Source organism: Podarcis melisellensis, assembly GCF_964234715.1.
Source record: "Podarcis melisellensis genome assembly, chromosome: 6".
NCBI lineage: Eukaryota > Metazoa > Chordata > Lepidosauria > Squamata > Lacertidae > Podarcis > Podarcis melisellensis.
In genome coordinates this window covers 57,746,548-57,771,121 of record NC_138538.1, presented here as the reverse complement: position 1 = coordinate 57,771,121, position 24,574 = coordinate 57,746,548, and the positions used below count along the sequence as shown (strand labels likewise).

The following is a 24,574-nucleotide window of genomic DNA, read 5'->3' as shown; positions in this document are numbered from 1 at the left end:
GGATGAAAGGCACCTGCGGAAGGTTGGTGGAAAGCTGCAAGCAGGACATAGGAGCCTGGGGTGCAATCCTGTGACCCCTTTGGCAGCCATTCCCACTGAGCTCAATGAATCTTTCACTCAATAAAATATGCATATGGTTAGACTGTAAAGGCTCTTCCATAAACACAAAATAAAACAGTTCTTGCTTCAACAAGGTTTGTTATGTCCACATAAAATTTGCATTCAACAAAACACTCGTTCACTTGGTTTATTTATTGAGGGAACTCATAAAACTGCTTGATCAAAAGAAATTCCTCAAGCGGTGTGCAGATAGCATTATAAATAAATGAATGAAATGGCTAAAATACCTAAACCAATTAAATACAAATATGCCTAAAATCATCATTTATCACTAAAAGCAAAGGTAGAATCATCATTTATCATTTATCACTAAAAGCAAAGGTAGAATCAATAAGACATTGAGACAAATGCAAGTAACAAAATTAAACATCTGGATAGGCTTGCTGGAACAGAAAAGCAGGTCTAAAACAGAGCAATCAAGCAAAAGGTGGCATGTTCAATTCCTGGCATCTCCAGGTGGGGCTGGAAATGTTCCAAACCTGAAGCCTTGGAGAGCCACTGCAGTCAGTGTAGACGATGCTAAAGGAGATGGGACAATGGTCTAACTTGGTATAAAACAGCTGGAGGGGTAACAGAGTGCCACCACACTTGCCCTGTGTTCCTAGGATAAATCCAAGTGGATCTGTAATGCTTGTCTCAAAATAAAAGCAAATACTGCAAGAGCAAATCCCTTTCTCCAGTTAGGATTAAAGTGTCCCTCATCTCATTTCCCACATCAAATTATATATTGTGGGCTTTTGCCATTCTCATGAGATCGATGTGTTTCAGGAATGACATTGATTGTTATTTTCAGAGAAGCACACAGTCTTGCTGAATCTTGTAGTAAAGCTCTCTTCCATTATGAGTCAGGCCTCAACAAGCTGATAAGTCAGTTTAGGAGTCCTTCCATAAAGCAAGAGGACAGAGCCATAGTTCAGCAGCAAACCATCTCAGAAGGTCCCAAGTATCATCTCCAGGTAGGGCTGGAAATGTCCCCTGTTTGAAATTCTGGAGAGCAGCTGACAGTCAGGGTAGAGAATCTTGAGTCAGTTGAGCCAACAGTCTGACTCAGTGTGAGGCAACTTCCTAAGCTACTCCCTTCCTTGAAGTATGGGTCCTACTTTCCTTCCTTGACATTTCACATTCATTTCCTTGACATTTCAAGGTTGGATTGCTTTGAACGTGTGTTGAGGACTGGGCCATTCCAGTGGGGCAGGGGGGGGAGAATGTTTTAGATGATGGGGGTGATTAAAAAAAAACTAATCCTCCTGTCAGACTAGGAATATCCCACCCGCCTCAGTTTAGGATATTCCATCATTCTTCAGCAGAGTTTCTTTTCTTTCAGCAAAGTAAGCGGCTCACGTATATGTCAAACAAAGCTCCAGTAATAATAAAACATTGTAACACAATAACATACTGTCTGAGAGAAACTAAAACAACATGAGAAAAGAATGGCAGTTGGCCTCTCTAACTGAACTTAATTGAATACCCAAAGGGAGGGGCCAATTCCAGAGCACAACACAAAGCCCTGCCCACCAGATGCCAGACATTCTACTATTCAAATTAGGCCCCAGTGTTTTTCTAACAGAGAATCGGTCTGCTTTTCAGAGAGAAGCAGAGCTGCAATCAGGTGATGAACCAGCTCCAGGATTACAAGCTAAAGTAACAAATGACTTTCCACAGCTGGGTTTCACTCTTCAAAGAGTTGGGCATCAGCACTATGAAATAAACTGCACAGCTCAGGTGATGATAGAACAGAAACATACTGTTGTACACTATGCTAATCTCCAAGTAGTGCGAGATTCCTGGGGTTCCAGGCACTTACCCAGGATTCAGTTTCCTGGGAACAAGGGACAGTGGAGACTTTGGTGTCTTTATGATATATGGTTTATTTACACATATATACAACCTACGTCTGTGATGGAAGGACTCGCAGCATTAACACCCCAAGAGGGTCTTTCTTCTCCAATAGCCACAGCCTTGGATTCAAGCAGAAAGCAAGCATGGTTCTCATGCCCTGACCTCTTCCAATGGCCTATTTGCAGTTCAGCTCACACAAACAACTCAGCTCTGGTTATTGTCACTACCAGGGAGGGGCCCACCCATGGCCCTCCAGCACAAAGCAACTTCCTTTCTTTAGACTAATGACCCATCCACTAGGGCCCTTTAACCAGAAGCTGGCCTGGCTACTTCAACAATGGGATCCTCCATTAGATTTTAACCTTTGCTGGATCCAGAAATTAGAAGGCGTTTAGACGTCATGCAGCCTAATGCCTCCCCCCCCCCCCAAAAAAAAAAACCCTTCACACTCTATGGTTTCACTTCCCTTTTGCCAGTACAAGTGTGATTGTGAAAACTCATTCTCAGATTTGCTGAATTCACAGCCCTGTGCTTATAAACAATTATCCACTAGAGAGATATAAAGTAATTGCTATGTCCTGTCCTGGGGGAAAAAAGTGATAGGTCAGATTCCAAGAAGCAACTCACTAAAGAGCAGAAATGAGCAGCTTAATAGATTTTTTTTTTTAATAAGGCACCTTTCAGTGTACAAAGTGCTTTACAGTTCTATGGTTATTTCCCCTTCCAATAATAACCCAGAAAAGACAGTTTGGAACCCGACTCTGGGTCTCCCATTGTCCTGGCTCCCACTTTCAGACACAGGCTCTCGACTCAAGGATTCCCAAAGGCTTTATTCCAAAAGTCAGCACACAGTTAAAACACAGATCAAGATACAGGTTACGCAGCCTATATAGTTCAGAAGCAAGGTTTTGAGATATGCCACTAGGAGTAAGCTAAAGCGCTGACTCCACACCTGACATGCCCACTTTGCTCACCTTTAGAAGAGTGGGATAGGCACAGTCATTCACATGATTCTCATCTCGAGAAATGGAGCTGGTCAAGCAGGCAGGCACTCCTGCAAATAGCATGGGCTATATTGTGTTGGTGCATCCAACAGTGGGTCGTGGGAGGTGGGACCTGGGTCTGCTAGGCCAGCTCAGTGTCCTATGCACGTCCTATGCACTTCCTCAGTTGCCAGGGCAACCTCACTCTCAGGAGGCAGGGGGATGACTTGCTTGCACAATCCTCCCTCTTCTTCTGGAACACTCTTCAGCAGCAGGGAGGCGATATATCCAAGCACACTGCTCTGACCTCCCCACCCCTCAGCCATCTCACCCCATTCTTCCTCTCCCCTTGCCAGGATAGATCTTCCTTGCTTGCTGCTTCAAGACTCATGACACACATAACCAAACTTTGCTCTCTACCCACAACACCACACTGTGAAGTGTTGGGGGAGGGCTGTGTGTGGGAAGGAACGTACCGATCTCTGTTACCTGGCAATAAAAGCACAGCTCTTTTGCTCTGGGGAAGTGTCTCTTCCCATATCTTAACTTTGCATTTAGGCTTCAGGAAACCTGGTTGTACGGCGAGATTTATAGCAGAGAAAGCACTGCTTGTATGATGAAAGATGATAGCTGTCCCTCCTCAGGCTTACTGCTGGTAAAGAGGAAGAGAATGGCATTTAAAAAGACAGCCGCACATCAAGGGTCAGCGTAAGGATGGGATGTTGACTTGGGGCTGAGTTATACGTTGCTGCCGCGTCGAGGCTGCTTTAAATTGCTCCATGTGGTAATTGTCAGCACGTGGTCTGCCACACACAAAACAAGGAAGGGCATTTTCACCCCAGGCATTCTTATTCTCCACCACCACCACAATAAAAGAACCTGGGACAATATAGAAAAAACTGCCCATTCTCCTTGCATATAGAGTGTCTTAAAACTCCCTGCACTTTGAAGCTATAATGCAGGGATGGGGAACTTGTGGCCTTCCAGGTGTTGTTGGATTACAGCTGCCATCATACCTGGCCACAGACTATGCTGGCTGGGTCTGATGGGAGACTGATTATTTAATTTCCATAAAGCTTATTATATTTAAAATATCTCTAAGCGGTGTACAGAAAACCGAAGCAACAACTGACAACTTACAAGAATTCGCAGTTACATTTAAAAATGCTGCATGAATGCAAACTTACTAATCTATATAAAGGTAAAGGAAGCCCTGACCATTAGGTCCAGTCGTGGCCGACTCTGGGGTTGCGGCGCTCATCTCGCTTTATTGGCTGAAGGAGCCGGCGTACGGCTTCTGGGTCATGTGGCCAGCATGACTAAGCCACTACTGGCAAACCAGAGCAGCACACGGAAACACCATTTACCTTCCCGCCAGAGAGGTACCTATTTATCTACTTGCACTTTGACGTGCTTTCAAACTGCTAGGTTGGCAAGAGCAGGGACCGAGCAACGGGAGCTCACCCCGTCACAGGGATTCGAACCGCTGACCTTCTGATTAGCAAGCCCTAGGCTCTGTGGTTAACCCACAGGGCCACCCGCGCCCCAGTACTAATCTGTATAAATCAATATAAATTCATTTTCCTTCTGACACCCCCCTCCTGGCCTCTGGGTTCTCACCCTGGGTCCAAACAAACTCTCAGCTCACCCACGAAAGTCTCACAATGAGAAGAGTTCCTGGAAATAGCAGCCATCACCCTAGTCTCTCACTGTGGACTTGCTTTTTATGGGCAGGCCCAAGGCAGATGGTTCTTCCTTAGTCTGCCCTCAGCTGTGTCCCATCCAGCTGCACTCTACACCCCCAGTTCCAAGTACAGCAAATATGCAGAGTTTCCAGGGGGTCCAAAGGGAGGGATAAGGGCCCCCCTCCATTCATAGTCCATCCCTCTTCATCTGGAAAGCTACAGGTTGGTTCCCCATTCCTGCTGCAATGCATAAACTAGCCTAGCCAACATTCATTCTTATCCTTTAATATACCTGTTAAATTATGTTAAGGATAGGTTTGTAGCCTATTTCCCCCTCAAACTGCTTGCTTCTTTCACACCTTTTCCTTTTTATCATTACTTCTTTTTCATCTAACTGATTTCCTCTCTTCTCTCCTTCCTTTGTATCCCCAGTGGCTATAATTAGGTTTTTTTATTTAATTTATTTTGTATCTCTTTAATGTCTTACAATGTCTTCTCTGGCCTTTCCCCCTCAAAGTATGAAGACCTCTCTCCCTGAACGTTTCTGTCTCCCAGCCATCTTTTCTCAACATGGGGAGAGTCACTGGTGCTGACATCGGCCCAACAAAAAAAATATATCTATGGCTACATCAAGGAGGGGACATGTAAGTGAGGAGGCACTTGATAGGCTTTGGAACTGAGGCCCACATGAAAGTAGCCCATGCCCCCTCCCCCATTTCAGAGAAGCTGCACCTGAATTTTGTGTGCGTGTTTACGTTGACTTCTTGCATTTCCACATAGAGAAATATAACCCAAACGACACCCAAATTATTGGCATAATTTATTTAGTCACAGAATCTGGGCTATGTGAGTGCAAAACAAGTTTACGCAGCTGTGTGTATAGTGTGATCTCTGTTCCGAAATGCACAGCCTGCTCTGTACAGCCTTTCCCTCAAAATTCAAGGCTGTGCAGCCACAACCCACGATGACTGTAGCATACCTTTGCTAGACTAACAGTTCTCCAAAGACTGACATTTCCTCCATGGGCATGCCTGGTTCTTGTGCAACAAAAGGGGAGATCTGTTTGCAGGTGAAGGAAGTCTGCCTTCTCTCTCTCTCTCTCTCTCTCTCTCTCTCTCTCTCTCTCTCTCACACACACACACACACACACACACACACACACACACTGTGGGTTGGGTTAGGGAGGAGCCACGTCCTTCAGCTCAGGTGTGATCCTTCTGCATATGCTCCACCTTAAACCCACTGGCTCTTGCTGCAGGATTACTCTGAGCTGCCAGGAAGGAAGTTCCTTAAACTCCTCTGCTCTGGGAGCAGACTACTCACAAGCTCAAAAATGGGCTGCAACACTGAGCCACGTCAGAAGGAGGTATGAAAGCAAGAGAAAACATGGAAATGGTAACTACAAATGCTGCTCTGCTGCTTTTTTATGTGTCTTTGTTTGCTGTTCAAATAGTTCTTTGGCTTATCTTGTAACGTGGTGTGTAACTCTACATGGATCACTGCAAAGAACAGAGAGCCAGTTCAACGCTGGGGGAGGTTACCGGATAAGGAGGCATAAATGCTTTCAGGATTTAGCTCCCTATTATTACTTTTGCTGGAAACTTGTTGTGCTGGTCTTATGGGGCTAAGTTCCACCCCACCCTGTCCAGAGAAAAGAGCAACTTTTTGGAGATATCACAGTTGTGCTATAACAATATGGGAATGTTCAGGGTTAAAAACCAAGGCAGGGGGACATCTGTGGTCCTTCAGTTGCCATCAGCCCCAACCAGCATGGCCTGTGGGTCAGGTTTGATGGGAGTTGTAGTCCGGGAACCACTGGAGGTTCCCAGTCAGTGGCTTAACCTGGCCACAAACACACCTCTTTACTTTCTAGTGTTAGGGTTGAAACCTTATCCTTCTGAGGGAAACATGGGGTGCACAAAGTGCAGGATGAGTTCTTGATGAAAGGTCGTGGTTCTCACATGCCTGAGACTACCTGAAGTGCTTATAAAAGGGTGGTAGAGCGCAGCATGGGGCCGCTACTTTCAGTAGAGTTTGTGTGTGTGTGTGTGTAAAAGAGAGGCTGACTGACACACACAGCGAAACTATACCTGTTGAAATCTTTCTTCTGCACAGCTCTGCATTGCAGGAGCCCAGTCTTCCTCCTGTCGGTTTTAGTTCTGTTTCTTGGTTTTTCCAATCTCCATGTCTTCAGCAGTTTGCAATTTATTTATTTTTAAATCCTCATGAAAATTCTTCCGCATTTTAGTACACATTTTTCCTAGTAAGTGCACTTTGTGCGCAGTTTTGACTAATGCACACATCTCTGCAAGCAATTTCTCCTAATATTATGCATTTTCGGTAATCTAATTCATTTTTATGCACCCTTTCCCCATATATGCATTTTTGTAAGCATTGGTTGGTTGGAGAACTGCGTTGTAACCTTCGGAGGAACGTTAATTTCAAAGGGTGGCTGGGTTTCACCTTCGGAAACTATGAATTTGATAAATCTGGCTTTAAATGTGTTTAAATTGAACTTTCCCCCCATCCTTATTTCTGGATGCCTCCTTTTAAACCCTTTGGGGGGGGGAGCAGAACATAACCTTTAATGATTCTTTGTAACCATTGAACCATTTGTAAACACCGTAGTCCCTTTCTTATTTTAAGAGTTTGGGCTGCAATCCTTAATCTACTCACTGAGAAGTACACTGAACACAGTGGGATTTACTGCTGGGTAAATATGCCTAGGTTTGTACTGCTAAACTAACAGCCCTGATCCTCTACTCTTCTCCCTCCCAAAGTCATTCTAGTGTCTTTGATTTGGCTATGAAACTACCTGGCTAACTTCTCTTTCCATTTTGGCATTTTAGTCTTTTGAGAAACTGTGGGTGGATTTGCAGGAAAACTTGCCTGAGTTTATACTTTCTGGATGTCATCAAACTTGATTGATGGTACCTGGAGCATGTGGCAAAATTCCAGCAATTGTGGCTGCTGTGGGTCAGAGTACTGTCTTGAGTAAACAAATGATATCTGCAGAATGTTCCTGTTGAGATATACAAGCCAATCAGTTCCATAAATAGGAACCATAAGAGATTCCTGTAAATGGCGCTTTGTGGAACTGGTCTTGTGGAAAGTATTAAAAGAAAAAAGAAAAGACTGGGAAAGCTGATTTGTATCCGGTATGCCCATCCCACCATGAAGCCCACTGAGCAAACTTGAGCAAATCTCACCTAATATAGACCTGGGCAGGCAGGGGTAGGGGTGGGGATGGGGGTGAGGTGCATGCTGCCTAGGCCTCTTGGGAAGGATGTGTGAAGAGTTGTTGCAAATGGAATCCCTGATCTGCATCCTTGATTGTGCAGAGTCAAAATTAATGCTCTCCACCACAAGTTTCAAAGAGTTTTTCTGCAGTCTTAAACCAGTTACAAAACAAACACTGCAAAATACAAAGTAACACATTGCTCTTAAACTAGCAATACAGTCCAGTCTTCCTAAAGACCTTAACTTTCCTCTCTCTGCTCCCAGAGAGAAATCCTGTACAAGTAACCTGCTTGCTCCAGATCACTGAGCTCCTGCTGCTGCAGCCTCTATTTTCTGCTAAGAAGCTGAGTTCTCAGGTGCTCCAGAGATTAGTCATCACTTAGCTGGAACAGAAATTTCTAGTGTCTCCTTCCGCATTTCCTAGATGCTGCCTAATGCAAACCTCTTTTTTATTTCCGTGCATACGACCATCACATTTTATGCTCATTAAAGTTACATTGTTAACAGGAAAAATGAGATTAAAATGTAATAAATAATCTGGGAACTCATTCCAGAGCATTCAAACCCAGCATTGAGTCCTTCATGCCTTTTAGAGCTGAAATGGCAAGCTTATTGCTGTACATACTTTTTCCCTCTTACATATATAAACCGGGGACAGTGATCTGCCTGAGTGGCATAGCCTATGCCGCATAGGAGCCAACTTCTAGGGGTCGAGGTCCCTTTGCCCCCCCCCCCCATTGATGGGCATTGACATTCAAATGGTGTGCATATGCCATATATTTTGATAGATTATGCTGGGTGGGGCTTCCCTCCCCCAATTTTATTCAAGTTGGCATCCCTGCTGAGTGGTGATCTGCAAACTTGACTTAAGCACTTGGCTTTTTAAATGTTGGTAGCCCTGTTAATAAGAGGGACACGGGTGGCGCTGTGGGTTAAACCACAGAGCCTAGGACTTGCTGATCAGAAGGTCGGCGGTTCGAATCCCCACGACGGGGTGAGCTCCCATTGCTCAGTCCCTGCTCCTGCCAACCTAGCAGTTTGAAAGCACCTCAAAGTGCAAGTAGATAAATAGGTACCGCTCCAGCAGGAAGGTAAACGACGTTTCTGTGCGCTGCTCTGGTTCGCCAGAAGTGGCTTAGTCACGCTGGCCACATGACCCGGAAGCTGTATGCCAGCTCCCTCGGCCAATAAAGCAAGATGAGCGCCGCAACCCCAGAGTCGGTCGTGACTGGACCTAATGGTCAGGGGTCCCTTTACCTTTAGCCCTGTTAATAGCTTCTGCTTCCTGCTCTCTTCCCTTTCTTTCTGGGTGAGTTGTGGTTACAGCTGGTCAAGTGATCTGCTAGGAGCACACCACAGCACACCATTCAACTTCACAGCCACCCGAAATTATTAAATTCATTATTCCATTTCTTTGCAAGCCAGCTTTAATGTTAAACAAGATGCTGCCTGTCTTCTCAAGGCCTATTGTGTTCTCCCTCCCTCCCTCATCTGTAATATGAAAACACAGGGGGAGAAATGAGTTAATGTTGGTTAGTGGATTTTAGTAGTGCCCAAATGGTAGATTGGCAGCTAATTTCACACTTTTCATCATCAGCATGCTCTGTGTTAAAAAACAAACCACACTTCTTTGAGAATAAGGTTATGTACACACCATACCTTTAAAGCACATCCTGCTCTGCTCTGGGACCTGTACTTCACAGAGCTACAATCTGCAGCAACTACAGTTTGCAGCCTTCTTTGGGGGGTGAGTATGTGGGTTAGGTTCAGCAGCTGCATGGGGTCCAGCAAACTGAGCCTCAGCGTTGGCACAATCCCTAGTTTACTCTCTGTGCCACTCTCCACCCAGGCAGAAATAACTGGCAAATGATAAGTTGGAACAAATGAACTGAGAATGTCAAGGGCTTGGGTAGAACAGGACATTTTCAATGTTAAAATAATTAAATGGAACAGAGCAAAAACATCTGTCCTTGTTGTAAGTAAAAATAGAGAACTGAGGGAGATTGGAAACTTGAGCTTAAACTGCTACCGGTGGTAATATGTCCACCTTATGGAAATGCTTCCATGGAAACAGTCAAGCACTTAATGCTTCTGGCATTCAGGGGCGAAGTACCCCAGCGAGCTCCTGGATGCACTGCCTGGGAAAGCAATAGCACCTGTGTTGCCCTTTCAGAAACAGGAAGAGCTCTCCAGGATTCAACTCTGTAGTTTTCAGCTGTGCTTTTAATGCATAATAAAACCACAAAGCAATTGTTACTTTAAAAAAGAAGAAGCTTATCTCTAGTTAGGGGGTGGCAACCTGGCAAAGGTTTTATCTTTCATGGTGGCTTCTCTCTGCAGCTCTGATGAGGAATTCGGTAATAAAAGAAGCACCTGGTTTGCAGTAAAGCACCGTAAACAGTGCTGTGCATTTGAGCAGATCTTCAAGTCCGCCTGCAGATATTGCACCCATGCTGAAGAAACAATGCCATTTATTTTGCCTTGGCTTCCATTGGTTGTAGTCATAACTCAGTGTGAAGTTTTGGATGAAGATCAGAGGGGTTTTGGTCTGTCTTTTCCTTTACGGAAATGTTAATTGCATATACATTCCAGACTGGGCTTGGGCATAGTACTGAGTTGTATCATACAGCTGGCTGCTCCAGTACAATCGGAGCAATTGAAAGATCTCCTAGGTGCTTTGCATCATGCTGTGCAATGTGAAAATAATAGCGTTGACTAAAAGGGGTTATTCAGGAGAAACTGTTTTGTATTTAATAAGTTGGATGCAATTACGCAAAATTCAATAAAAACTCAGGACAAGGCTCTGCTGTGTTGCCTTCTCATTAAAGGCATCTGTGTCTCTTTTTCAGCATAATGGCGCTTCTGTCCAAGGTTGTCTTGTTTCACCTAATTTTCTGATCCAACAAGCTGTTGCAGGCGAGCACAGTTCTTTGCACTAGGCTGATCTGCATGGCTGCTGTTCCCCCCTGCCGAGCAAGCACATTCAGATTTTTATAAGGCAGCTCACAATATACAGGTAGCTCCAAAAAGAGAGCGAGTAGGAAATGGCCACATTTCATGAGCTGTGGAATTTGACATCCAGTGCCTAGTGTTTGAGTCTCCCAGGGTGTGCTGCGACATTTTAGATATGGGTGGGGTCACTACAGAATAAACACTGTAGATTACAACGATCCTGTATTGTCAGATTTGTATATGGAAGAGAAGGCTATTGTAATCTCACCCATATCCTACAACTGTAAGTTTCCTTCAAGCAAATGGTGTCCTGATGCAATCTAATTGCAGAGTCTGGGGTATTGGGTGGGCTTGGGGGTTAGTTGGAGCAGGGGAGGGAAGGATTTGTTCTCAATCAGTTATCTGAATACTTCACATCTGCCAAGTATAAATGTGGTGGTCTTTCTCCCCCTTCCCTGAGCTGCTTTGTTCCAGGCCCAGGTGCAGTGGAACCATTGGGGTGGGGCGTACACACAAAAAAGGCACAAGAAACCAGTATTGGCATCAAATAAGGGGACAGCTTTTATTGATTACAGATTGTTGATGGATAGCAGGGGTTGACCATTGTCAGAGGTCACCCTAGGATGTGCACTATTCCGAGAAATCACCTCTGGTCACTGGATGGGGACACTAAGCCCCTGAGATGGTCATCTGGATGTGAAGCACCCACCCCCCAAATTCTAGGAATTAAGTTTTGGTCCAATCTCATCCCACAGACACAGCTTCCTTGTGAAGTTGTCAGTACCCCAGCAGTGACCATCACTCGCAGTATCCTGTGCTCCTCTTCAAGGGGAAAGCATCTGGGTCCATTTAAATTGCCCACACTGTCCCTGCATGATGGAACCAGATGCTTGGCAATGAATTGGACAGATATGCCTAAATCTAGTTTGTGTCATTTTCAATAGCAGTCAGTCCTATGTCAGTTTGTCTCATTTTTGCAGCCTTAAGAAAGGGGCGGGCATGAAAAATCTGCATGGAAACTGTATGCATTTTGTACACACATATCCTATAAAATACATACATTCGATGCATTTTCAGCATAGTGAATATATATTTATGTGCACTTTTTAGGAGTGCAACTTCAGCACAAAATCCACCGTGCATAATCTGGCAGTCATATTCCAACCCACAAGCACATTTGGGAAAATTAAATAAGGCCAGCCCACTGTGAAAAGAGGACAAACCCAATTCCTCTCTGTATCTAGTTGTGCACTGTCATCAGGTAAGCTACAAGAGGCCCACTGACATCAGAGGGGCCCCATCAGAATATACTTTTCACATGACCCTCCTCTATCCTGAATCCAGACTTGATTGCCAAACCATCTACACCAGTCTGGGTTCTTTCTCAGTTTGGGTTAGAACTGCTTTGTTAAAAATATGATTGATAGTTGTCTCTTGTATTCTTGGCTGTTTTAGGAAAGAGCTGGAGACTTCCGAGCACTTCGAGCAAAATTTCAGAATGATTCCAATTTTTCCAGTGCATTGCTCCAGCCTGTAAAGAGTCTTCCTGCAGAAACCCCCCCTCGGCAAAATACCGATGGCAGTCCCGCATCCCATCCTAAACCCAAACCATTGTGCCGACGACAAATTCCAGATCCTGAGCAAAAGACAGTGCCCTTCAGTTATTTATCGCAGAAGTCTGAAATAGTACAAATCAAGCCTGTTGTGCTACCGAGGGCCCGGCTTCACGAATTGCCTGAAGTTAGGAAGAATGAAGATAGAAAATGCAAAGACATTACAGAGACAGTTTGTGCAAGAGTTGTACTGGTGGAAGATTCACCAAAGCAACGTCCAGCATCTTATCATTGCCTTCAAGAAACTGCACTGGCAAGCAATTCTTTCCGCAATACTCTGAACATCTGGGAAAGTGCTTTGTTGCAGAGTGACAAAAAGGGCTCCGAGACTCCTCCTCAGCGGTCTAACAGAACAACGTCTCTTCCCCAGCCCAAAACTGTGAACGTTACTGTCACTCCAGAGGTTCCAGCAAAATCAGCTGAAAATGAGCAAGCAGTAGTGCTTTCTGCACCAAGCACCCCTTCTTGCCTACAGGTCGAACCTGTTCCATTTCCCACAGTCTCGCCACCTGTTCCACCAAGAAATCATGCAAGCTCAGAGACACTGGCCCACGGTGCCATTAAAGTTGCTGATTCCCCCCAAGACGCTCATGACTTAGACAGGCCAAGCAAGACCTTGCAATGCTCAAACGGTAAGCCATGTTACCTGACTATATTTTGTAGCTCTAAGTCAGTAGTGGACAACAATACTTTTGTGGTAAAGAACTTGCCTATGATGTTTCTAGTATCTAGCTAAAAGCCAGTCAGTTCAGGATAATGCGAGTAGGTTTTATATGCTTCCTAGACTTTCAGAACAGAACATGAAATGCACATGGGTAGTTCCTACATTGTTTTGAGCAAAAAATACCCTCACTGCTTAATTTTTCAGAAGGTGTGGCATGAAGAAGGGTAGTTGTCCAGCTGTATTGTTTCAAAAAAAACTCTGGAGAAATGTTTAAAATGTATTTTTGATCAATCTTCACAGCTGGAGAGGGTTTGCAGCAAAACAAACCGAGACGCTGCTAGGTTATTTTAATCAGTAGCCCCTCTTATAATTGCACAATAAGGGCAATGATAAGTGACCTCTTTCTTCCTCCTAATAATCAGCTTATACTTGCAGGCACTGTGTAAACAAATGGCAATCTGAATGCATTCCTTATTTCTGCAATTTGACCAGTTCCCTGAAGTGAATGTACCTAGCTGCTAATCAATGTCCATTCTTTATAAATATTAACACTTGTCTGCTGTCATGGTAACTTTGGAGTAGACGTTTTGGGCCAGACCAGTACTTGGGAGTCAAAATTGAGGCTGAAACTAATCTTTGCATTGCCTTTTTGCTAATTGAAGAAGAAGAAAAAACCTCCAGCCAGGAAGCTTCTGGTTTGACATGCTGTCTTTACAAAATCCAGGACCAATGCCAGCTACGAAAAACATATTTTTTCTTTCTTTACTGGAACAAGCTGCCTTACAGGAACTTAGCATTCCGCAGCTGTTTTGCCAACTTACAATGAATTGCAGGTGACTAATAAGATAAGGTGTGTGTGTGTTCCATGATGTTGCTCTGGCTAACCTTTCTGTGCACTTTGCCAGCTTTGTACCAAGCCAAAGGGCTCTTCCTATTAGTCATGAGTGCAGTTTAAATTGTTGCTATGTGACAGAACAGTATATTTGCCAATATGCACAGGTTTCCTTTTCTGATGGCTTTGACATGTAGAGCAAGGTGGTCCGCAGAGACCCCCAGGAAGCCTATTACTTACACAGCCCTACTCTATTGGACTCCTATAGGTCAGTGAATGACAAACTCAGTAATTACTCTTGCCTACTGGGTTACAACTCTGCCAAGCATGCTCTGACAAGTGGGAAGGAAACCATTAAAGGAAAGGGAACTTCAGGTTTGTGGTTAGAATTCCTGTAGCTGGATAAATTTTTCCTTTCTTTCTCAAAAGAGCAATTAATTTTGTCTTGCATCCAGGTTGTCGGTTTCCCCACTTGAGAATAATAGTAATAATAATCCAATATCTGCTGTGTGTGCACCTAAGCAGTCAAGAACCCATTTCAACAGCCAAAGTGTCAATGTATGTCAATTCCATCATTTGGAAAGGGGCAACTGTATCTGCCAAAACCTGAAGAAAGGAACATTATGATTTTCGTTTGGTCTGTTTCACTCGGTGCTTTTTTTCTGAGGGGTATGCAGGTGTACACATACCCCTAAACATTTTATGAATCTAAGTTTGACCTCATTGAGGGGCAGTATTTCAATAAGAGTAGGGAAAAGAGAGCACCCCTAAACAATTTTTTTTAGAAGAAGAAAAAAAAAAGCATTAGTTTCACCCATTGCAAAATTCCAGCATGAAAGTTCATTCTCCCTACCAAAGCATTAATATGCTTTCTTCCCTCTGTTACAGAAAGATGGCATGAGGTTGAAAAAATCCCAAAGCCCAAACCACTTCCTTCCATTATTTCACTTGGTCCTCCTCCAAAGAAACCACCAAGGCCTCCAAACGTTGACCTTGGTCCCTTCCAGAAGAACATTCCAGGTAAGGCATTTTCTGTTTGGGTTTTAGGCATTGTTAAAGCAATGGCTGGTAGATGCTGACAAGAAATTGAGATAATTTCCAGTCAAGAACAGGAAGGAGCGCTTATCTCAAATGTATGTCTTGGTGACCGAGAGTGGCTCAGAGAGTGTGTACATGGTTGGGCGGGCTACTTTGAGCAAGAAGAGGCATGATTTTTGTGTACATGCATCCCATCCCTTGGTGGCCCTTGGTGGGAGTGTAGACCAGCTTGAAGTCTGGAATCAATCCTGTCCATTTACTGCTGGGTTGTCTTCTCCACTGTGACAGGCTTGTTTGAATTCAACGTCTTCTGGGACTCTTGCTAGGATCAAGGAATGGAACCACCAGGACACTACATCACTAAATTTCACTCTGGCATACTGTGTGGTTGCAGTTATTGTTTCCTTTACATTACAAAAATTTGTTTTCAGATGCTGTGGATGACGCCTACATGACTCCGGAAACGTAAGTGCACCTCTCTTTACGTTGCCTGAAAATCTAGACTCTTAAGCACGTCACGTGGTCTCTTAGAACTTCCTTGGAAGTTTCTGGGAACCATGGCTCTCTAGATGTTGTTAGACTCCAACTTCCAGCAGCTCCAGTCTGTGTGATCAGTGATCAGGGGTTGTGGGAGTTGTAGTCCAACCGCATCTGAAAGGCCACAGTTTCCCCATCCCTGCTTCAAGAAGGAATCACTAACTCTCTGGAAACCAGGAATGCAAGTTGTTTCATATTCAAAACCAAATAGCTAACAAAGGAACCTGGCAAAAGAGACTTCATTTCATGTACTTTCTTTACTTTTCCTATTACAAGACTACAGACCCAGTTCTGCCTCATTCTCTTTTACATCTAGCTGTCTTTTGCTGGTACTCCTTTGAACCTGTGGTGAACATAAACGTATGTCTCTGTGCAGCGATGTACTTGCTTTTCCTCCCTCTTTAAAGAGATCTGCTCCCACACAGTGTTTTCCCTATCTCTTCCTTCTCTCTGGCTTGACATTTCTGAAGTTAGAAGCTTTGAGGCCTGTTCCTGTAAACACACACAAGCTAGTTTAATCCGCAGGTGCTGAGCACTAACTTTTATTGTTATCGCTGGCTGTCAGCAGGCGAGAGTTTTGATTGCATTTGCTAATGTTTAGGCAGCAAGCGTGGGCTTAAGCTGCATAAGTTGTTGTCTGGTGGCCTTTGTTTAGACAGCCTTTCGAGAACGGCTGGTCTTTTTGGACCTTTCTCTCTGTGTGTATGTGTGTCTTGGATATCTAGTGCTGTGGGGAGCAGATAAAATGTGCCAAAAGTAAATCTATACTGCTTGTATCAGTTCGGCAAGATGTATAAGCTGGTGAATAAACTGGGGGATTGACTGCAGTGACATCTTGCAGCTTTGCTGAGGTTGGAGAGATGTGCTTCAACTTAGCCGGACTAAGCTTGGAGGAAAGACAAGGACCCAAGACCTAATGGTTGCATTCACACACCACCCATTGCTTCTCTGTACAGTGGTACTTCTGGATACACACACCTCCAGTTGCGTATCCTTCAAGATGCGAATGCGGCAAACCTGGAAGTATTTTCCCGGGTTTCGCAGAGCGTGCATGCGCATAAGCAGTCCCTCTGGTTGTGGAAACCTCGGGATCCAACCGAAGCTCCAGAATGGATCCCGTCTGCAACCAGAGGTATCACTGTATAGGATCCTGGGAACTGTAGCCTATGCCCCACAAAGCTACAATTCCCAGCACCTTTAACAAAATGCTGTTTCTAGGGATCTTTGGAGAATGGTGTGGACTTTAAATGTAAGACGTATATGCAAAGGTGCTGGGGTGAGTGGACATTAGTCCCAGGCAAGTTGCCATTTAGCAACTGGTTCAGTTTCCATAGAAGCCTGGTTGTATTAGTTGGGTTAATGTATACATGAGAAACACTGTCCTGGGCAACAAAAGTATATTTTAAAAAAGACAAATGTTGGATGTAAGATTGCAAGCATCCCTGGCATCTGGCTGAATATTTGGCAGCTTCTTGTCTTTGGCCCAGCTAACCATCTGCAAACCTAACACTGTAATACTTACACACAACAAGATCATGTTGGCAGTGCTACTTCATTGATAAACAAGCTGAGCCGCCTGCTTTGGGACCTGTGCACGACACATTTGGCTCTGTCGAGTCCATCTTTTGAGATGATTTATGGAGAAATCAGTCAACAAATGTGCTCCTGGCTTGATGAGATAGAGGCGGGGATTTTTACCCCTTGGGTAGCTGGCAGATTCATTCATTTGCTTGTTTCAGTTTAATAACATGCTCTTTAAAAATATGCCATTAAATGTGGTTTATTGTTGTTTGTTAGCATTTGTTAACAGTATGTTGGGAAAATAGCCCTCAGCAGGAGACAGGAGGTTGACTTGCCCCATTGTCACTGAACCACAGGAGATGCTCCCTAGTCATTGATGTCATCCTGCTTGCACCTTTCATGAAGCAACCCCAGAAACTTCTCTAAGGCTGCCCTCTGGGCCAGTTTTCTCTCCAATGCCTTCTGCTGCACTTACCCCTTTCTATGTCCCAACAGTGCTCCAAATGTCTGGCAAACAAAGTTTAGTCTTTATATGCAGGGCTGTATAGGCAGCCAGTAAGTAAGGTCCAGGCCCAGTCTCTTAATAGATATGTGTTTTAGAAGTTTTTTGCGGCGTTGTGCATGCAGTTTTTAATATTTCAGAACTTACAGGGCAGTCATCTCCTGTTGTTACATATTCGCGCTCTCTCTCTCTCTCTCTCTCTCTCTCTCTCTCTCTCTCTCGCCAAGCTTGTATGGTTCTGGTCAGCATCTGGATAGGAACTTTAAAGTCTGTCACTCTGTGTCTTTTTGAGGAAGGCACCTCTTCAGAGAGATTCTAATCCTTTCACCTTCCCCAAGAGAGTCTCCAAAACAATAATGCTTACCCCTCCTCATTTCTCTTAGTCCTGAAACAGAAGAACTAGGCACTTATGAAGAAACAATGTCCTACCTGAAGCTGCCAGAGAGTTCCACCAATGCTGCTCAAGAAATTACACATCGTAAGTCTATTAACAGTTGGTATGTGTATGCTATGCACGCTGTGTGAGCAGGCTTGGTACTGATGGTTGGCCAGGTCAGGCACCAGCTGGACCTTGCTGCATCTTCCTCTTCAAGTTCCCAGATACTTTTAAGGAGTGGGAGGGAGTGCCACTTTTGAATGGGAGCCAAGTTGAGTTCTGATCTGTGGTGGCCATATGCCATTTAAAGTTACTCAAAAGTCATTGCTGCTGCTGCTGCTGCTGCTGCTGCTGCTGCTGCTGCTGCTTCTTCTTCTTCTTCTTCTTCTTCTTCTTCTTCTTCTTCTTCTTCTTCTTCTTCTTATTATTATTATTATTATTATTATTATTATTTTATGAATACCCTGCCCATCTGGACAGCTTCCACCATACATAAAAACATAATAAAACATCAAACAATAAAAACTTTTCAATAGCTGCCTTCAGATGTCTTCTGAAAGTTGTGTAGGATGAGTTTGGTTAGTGTTGGAGTGAACCACCTTTGAAAAGTTGGCTATCCTCACACAAGGAAAAACTCCTGGCTCTCTGCATTGTCTGCAATTCTTTGGTCTCTTGCTTTTTGCGTAACTGGTGTCACAGTTCCTTATCCCTTGCTTGTTAACCTTTAACCCGTCTTTCTAGCTTTCTTCCCCTCCTCCCCTTTTTAACCTTTTATCGTTGTACCTGTATGGAAAATCTCAAACACTTCACTTGCGTAAATTTTGAACCTGTCAATTATCAGGATTTGAATGCAGGTGACAATAAACTATATCTCTAATTATACAAATAATGCATGGAATCTTGCATGTGTAACTGTCGTTTAATAATAAATAAATCTAGGACGCCTTTTGGTATACTAGGCTGCAGTTATATTGTGGGATGGTTCCATAGCTTATAGCAGCCCAGGTGAGGAAAGTTGTGTAACCTACCATTGCAGCTTAAACTCCATATTATGATTAGTGGCTTTAATAATATTAAATGAAATGAAGATGAAACATACTAATTTTTGCAAAAATATTTACTCTAGCTTCCAAGGCTGGGAAAAATGAGAATATCGAGGTATGTATTCTCAAACTATGGTAAGTGTGATGTACAAAATCAGAGCGCATGAAAGGAGGGGAAGTAGGGAGTGTGTGAGCACAGGGCTCATATACATAGCTCCAAATCATGGTGTTGCATCTGATGTAAAAATGGTTCTGTAACTGATTGGTCCTATAATACTGAACACTATATATAACACTGACCAACTGATGTGCCATCACTCCTTTTCACCCCCATTTTAACACGTGAACATATTACCAAGTCTACTTAAATGGGCATAGTCACAACATGGGAGGTTTAGTACAGAGCTGAAGCTACCTGTTACATTTTTAAAATATTTTGCTAAGAGACCTGGTGACATGCTTTATCTATGTAAATGAAGAACACTGCCTGGGATCCAAAGGCCCACACACTGTCTTGCACATGGTGGCTTTTCAGCCATGCATTTCTCACCAGCTGACTGCCTCCCTCTGTGCAGACCCTTCAGAGTGGCAGACCCTCTGGAATGCCCATCAGTTTGTTGTCAGGGACTTAGTCCAGAAGGGAAAATTGGCAGGCATGCACACCTCTGTACGCACATGGAAACACACTGTAATTTAGTGTCGTCTTTGGATTCTGGCCATGTTTCATATTAAGTACGTGAAAGAACAGACGTAGATCAAGATATTTCTTGAGTAAACATGTTGCTTCAAGACAAACAACACTGCATTGTTGCCTGATTGACCTGACTTTTCAGGCTGTGAAAGCTGAAGTTCTCTTCTTTGTGTTTTGCACAGAAACAAATTTTTCTCCTTGCCACACCTAGGTAAGTGTACTTTCTGGAGTTTCATTTTATATTTTTGCCCTTGCTTTCTTAAAGTAAGATACCTGGAGCAACTGGATTTTTATTATTGATTTATTTGACTTAAAACTGAAGCTGAATGAATAAGGAAGGTCTATCTGTAAATGTGTGAAATGTGTGTGAATGTAGAACCTAGGCCTACATACCACCAAAGATTCTGTAGTGTATCCAGGAAGGTAAAGGAGCTAGACAGTGACCTTGGTGTAACACTATATTTCATCTTTTATTTCCTGACAGGAACCATTGTACCTTTATTGTTTGACCAGCCATCTAAACATTTTCCTGATCTCTGTGCCAAGTAGCGCTAGTCATAGATTTGTGGAGTTGGAAGGGACCCTGGGGTCATTTAGTCCAGCCCCCTGGAATGCAGGAATTTCAACTAAAGCACCCCTGACAGATGGCCATCCAACCTCTGCTTAAAAACTTCCAAAGAATGAGAGTCCACCACCTTCTGAGGGAGTCCGTTCCAGTGTCAAACAGCTGTTACTGTCAGAAAGTTCTTCCTGTTGTTTAATCAGAATCTTGTATTTTGTACCTTGAATCCATTGGTTCAAGTCCTATCCTCCAGAGCAGGAGAAAACAAGCTTGCTCCATCTTCCACGTGACAGTTCTTTAGATATTTGAAGATGGCTATCAGATCTCCTCTTGGTCGTCTCTTTACCAGGCTAAACATACCCAACTTCCTTAACCATTCCTCATAAGGCTCGGTTTCCAGACCCTTCACCATCTTGGTTGCCCTCCTCTGCACATATTCCAGCTTGTCAATAGCCTTCTTATATTGTGGCACCCAGAACTTGACACAGTACTCCAAGGCAGAATAGAGTAGGACTAATACTCCCCTTGATCTGGACACTATGCTTCTGTTCATGCAGCCCAGAGTAACGTTAGGGGCTTTTTTTTGCTGTTGCATCATACTCTTGACTCATGTTAAGCTAAGACCCTCCCTAGATCCTTTTTGCATGTACTACTAGCAATCCAGCTGTCCTCATTTTACATTTGTACAGTTGGTTCTTGCTGCCTAAGTGCACTACCTTACATTCGTATATATTGAAATTCATTTTATTAGTTTGGCCCAGTTTTTTGATCTGTTAAGGTCATCGTGAATTCCGATTCTGTCTTCAGTGGCATTTGTTACCCCTCCCAGTTTGGTGTCATCTGCAAATTTGATGAGCATCCCCTGAATTCCTTCAGCCAATTTGTTTATTAAGATGTTGAACAACAATGGGCCCAGGACAGAACCTTGCAGCACTCCATCTATCACTTTTTTCCAGCTTCTCTGCAAGAATATCCTGGGGAACTTTGTCAAAAGCCTTACTGAAATCAAGATACGCTATGTCCACAGCATTCCCCTGATCCACCAAGCTCGTAACTCCATTAAAAAAGAGAGATCTGTCTAGCATGACTTGTTTTTGAGAAACACGTGCTGGGTCATAGTAATCATATTTTTTGTAAGTATTTTTATTGATTTTACAATATCATTCTAATAGCAGCCTCATTATAACAATGCCAATTTTATCCAATTAATACAATTATTAAGACCAATTATTTATATACTGAATTATATAATTAAGTTAAAGTGGCCTCCTCATGTGCTAGATTTGATGGGTTCCTTTTTTATTATTTTCTGTGTTCCAAAATCTTAATAATTTCCATTACATCCTCTACAAGATAATAATCCCTTATACAACAGCTACAATCTTATGGTTTCATGTTGATGTATTAAGTAATTTATAATGTTTAAAGTGAGTTACTCAGTCTGTAATCATTGTTCTTTCCTGTGTGTGGTATTCCCCACCCCCACCCTGTGATGTTGTCCCAACCCTATATGGTGCTGTGTCCTTCACTCTTCCAACTGTTGATATTTCCCATCATGACTCTGGGGAAGCAGTTATCTCAGTTTTCCAAAAAGCCTCTGTGTCACTTCATCCCATGATTCAAGAGCTTGTTAGAGATCCCTCTGTTCCAACAAATAAACTGCCCTCACCATTTTTTTCAACCTAGGAAGAGTGGTCTGATTCCAAACTCCAATGATTAATATGGAAACCTCTGACCTTGCAGCTGGCAGAGTCCTTTCCTGCTTTCAGCTGAACATTTATAGCCAGTTATCCTTCCAGTTAGATTACATTCAAAATTGTCTCAGTCTCCTTCACTTTCCTTTGAAAATAATAGAGAGCAGGGGTGTTTTCTTTCTATATTCCAACATAGTCCTTTCAAAGAGTGAAACTTCCCTCCCTTTCTCTCTCCCTCCATTCCACTCATACACACAGTTCCAGTTTGATGCTAAATTCCATGATATTGATCCAGTTCCTTCCAACCTCACATTATGTATTATATTTTAACGTTGCAATCCAAAGAGGGTTGCCAAATCAGAAATGTAGAAGAAAAACTTTGAAAAAAAACCGTGGAGTCCCCTCCCCCCACCGTCTCTGGCACCGAATGAAACCTTATCTCAATTCCAACCTTTAAATCCTTGCAGCAGAAATGTTCCGCAGTTTGTCATCTCACCGCTCCTAGCACAAGCCTGTACTTTACTCCAATTAAAGCCCAATTAGCAGGATTTCCTGTTTCCAGGAACGGATCGGGGGGGGGGGTGTCACAGCAGTTGGAGTGCTCCATGCACCCAGTGCCTTTGGCTGCCCTTGCATTCCATAGGGAGTGCCAGACTGCAGGGCAATCCACAGGTGAATGCCCATACCTCTCCCACCTAGAGAGGAATTCAAAGAATGAGTTTTCCCCATCATTCTTTGTTTCTCTCTGTCTGTAGCTCCCTGAGATGTCAAGGAAGACCTCCATTCCTGGCACAGGCAGAAATAGGAAGCCTGGGTCATAGCATTCAAATTATCCTTTTCTAAGTGCTCACAGACCAACTGTTCTAGGACCTTTCCTGGAATCAGTGTCAAGCTCTCTGGTCAGTAGTTACTTGGGTCTTCTTTTCCCCCCTTTTTGAAGAAGGGGACAATATTTGCCTGCCTCCAGTCTTTAAGGATCTCACCTGTTCTCCAAGAATTCTCAAAGATTATAGACAGAGGCTTGAGATTACACCCACAGGCTCCTTTATTACCCTTCGGTACCCTTTAGTACCCATCAGGCCCTGGAGATTTGAATTTAAAGGAGCTAGGTGTTCCCTAACCACCTCCTTTCATATCTTGGGCTGCAGCTCCCTTCTTGCATCATTTATTCAGTTACCTCTAGGTTGGGCACTGCGTGTTCTTTCTCTTGTTTCAAATCTAGCCACAGAAACCATTATTATTATTTTTAACCTCTTTTGCAAGCCTAAGATCATTCTGAGCTTTGGTCTGCCCAACCATCTCCCTGCAACTGTTGGCTACTTATGTATACTCTTTCTTCATGGTTTTCCCTTTCTTCCATTTCTTATACATTCCTTTCTTACATCTCAGCTCATCTGGATGCTCCTTATGCAGCCACACGTTGCTTTAGGTGTCTCTCATTTTTCTTTCTTGTTGGAATTTCTTCCATTTCTTATACATTCCTTTCTTACATCTCAGCTCATCTGGATGCTCCTTATGCAGCCACACGTTGCTTTAGGTGTCTCTCATTTTTCTTTCTTGTTGGAATTTTGAAGGCCCTTGAGCCTTCAATATTTCACCTTTAAGAATCTCCCATCCATTTTGGACTCCTCCTCTCTTAGCATTTCTGACCATGGGACTTCGATCCGTAGTTACTTAAGCTCTTTGAAATCAGCCTTCTTAAAGTCCATAGTGCATGTCCAACTACATTCAACTTTCTCTTACCTGTGTATAATGAAACCCAAGAGATCATTATCATTTCCTCCCAAGGTTCCCTGTAGTTTCACCATCAATCAGTTCCTCTCTGTTGGTGAGGACCAAATCCAAGAGAGGTGGTTCCCTTGTTGCTTTTTCCACCTTCTGTGCAATGATATTGTCAGTGAGGCTATTAAGGAATTTGTTGGACTTTATATTATTGGCAAAGTTTGAGTTTCAATAGATAGCAGGGTAGCTGATCAATAGGTCAATAGATATCAATAGATATCAATAGATATCAATAGATATCAATAGATATCAATAGATATCAATAGATATCAATAGATATCAATAGATATCAATAGATATCAATAGATATCAATAGATATCAATAGATATCAATAGATATCAGGGCCCTGTGGCTACTACATCTTTCATTTTGGAATGTTTGGTAATCTGCTCTAGACATACTTGCATGGCACAAAAATAGCAGTGGTGCCAAGTCACTGCAAAAATTATCCTCCCAAATTTAAGCACATTTGGTGATATTCAGGCTAGTTTTAATTAGAGTAGCAACATTGACATTGGTTAACATGACTAAGTTAGATCCATTAATTTCAGTTCACCTACTCTGAGTAAAACTTGGTTGACTATCACTCATTAATTTCCATCACTTTTGAACAAGTGAACTGGATTGTCAGCGATAGACATAAGTGAGATCAACAAAGGCAGAACTGGCTTGACTGCGTCCACTGATGATGATGGGCTTGCTGGTTCCTTTTTGGGTGTGTGGCAGATGTTGCTGGGGACATTTAGAAGCATATTGCTGAGCCGCTGATAAAATCTGTTGCCATGAGGGAGTGCTGCCACAAGGGAGGCAGATCAAAGGAGTAATCTACAGGTATCTTCTGAGTATGTTGGAAAACTCTGAATAGATTTCACCCTCATTCTGTCAAAGAACTAGTTCAC

At 43.3% G+C, this 24,574-nt stretch overlaps 1 protein-coding gene across 3 annotated transcripts in view; it reads left to right on the top strand.

The window, feature by feature from the left end:
* The first annotated feature begins 5,857 nt into the window (after nucleotides 1–5,857).
* Nucleotides 5,858–24,574, top strand: part of FYB2 (FYN binding protein 2) — a 36,163-nt gene continuing 17,446 nt past the window's right edge. Inside the window, exons 1-7 of one of the 3 annotated variants that reach the window (XM_081915533.1) lie at nucleotides 5,858–5,993; nucleotides 12,275–13,064; nucleotides 14,817–14,948; nucleotides 15,398–15,431; nucleotides 17,910–18,004; nucleotides 19,029–19,060; nucleotides 19,819–19,847. In XM_081915533.1, coding sequence (XP_081771659.1) covers nucleotides 5,961–5,993; nucleotides 12,275–13,064; nucleotides 14,817–14,948; nucleotides 15,398–15,431; nucleotides 17,910–18,004; nucleotides 19,029–19,060; nucleotides 19,819–19,847 — 1,145 coding nt within the window. In that variant the 5' untranslated portion in view covers nucleotides 5,858–5,960. Of the gene's footprint in view, nucleotides 6,023–12,274; nucleotides 13,065–14,816; nucleotides 14,949–15,397; nucleotides 15,432–17,909; nucleotides 18,005–19,028; nucleotides 19,061–19,818; nucleotides 19,848–24,574 lie in introns of all 3 variants that reach the window. The other 2 variants (XM_081915532.1, XM_081915534.1) reach the window with 2 other exon arrangements.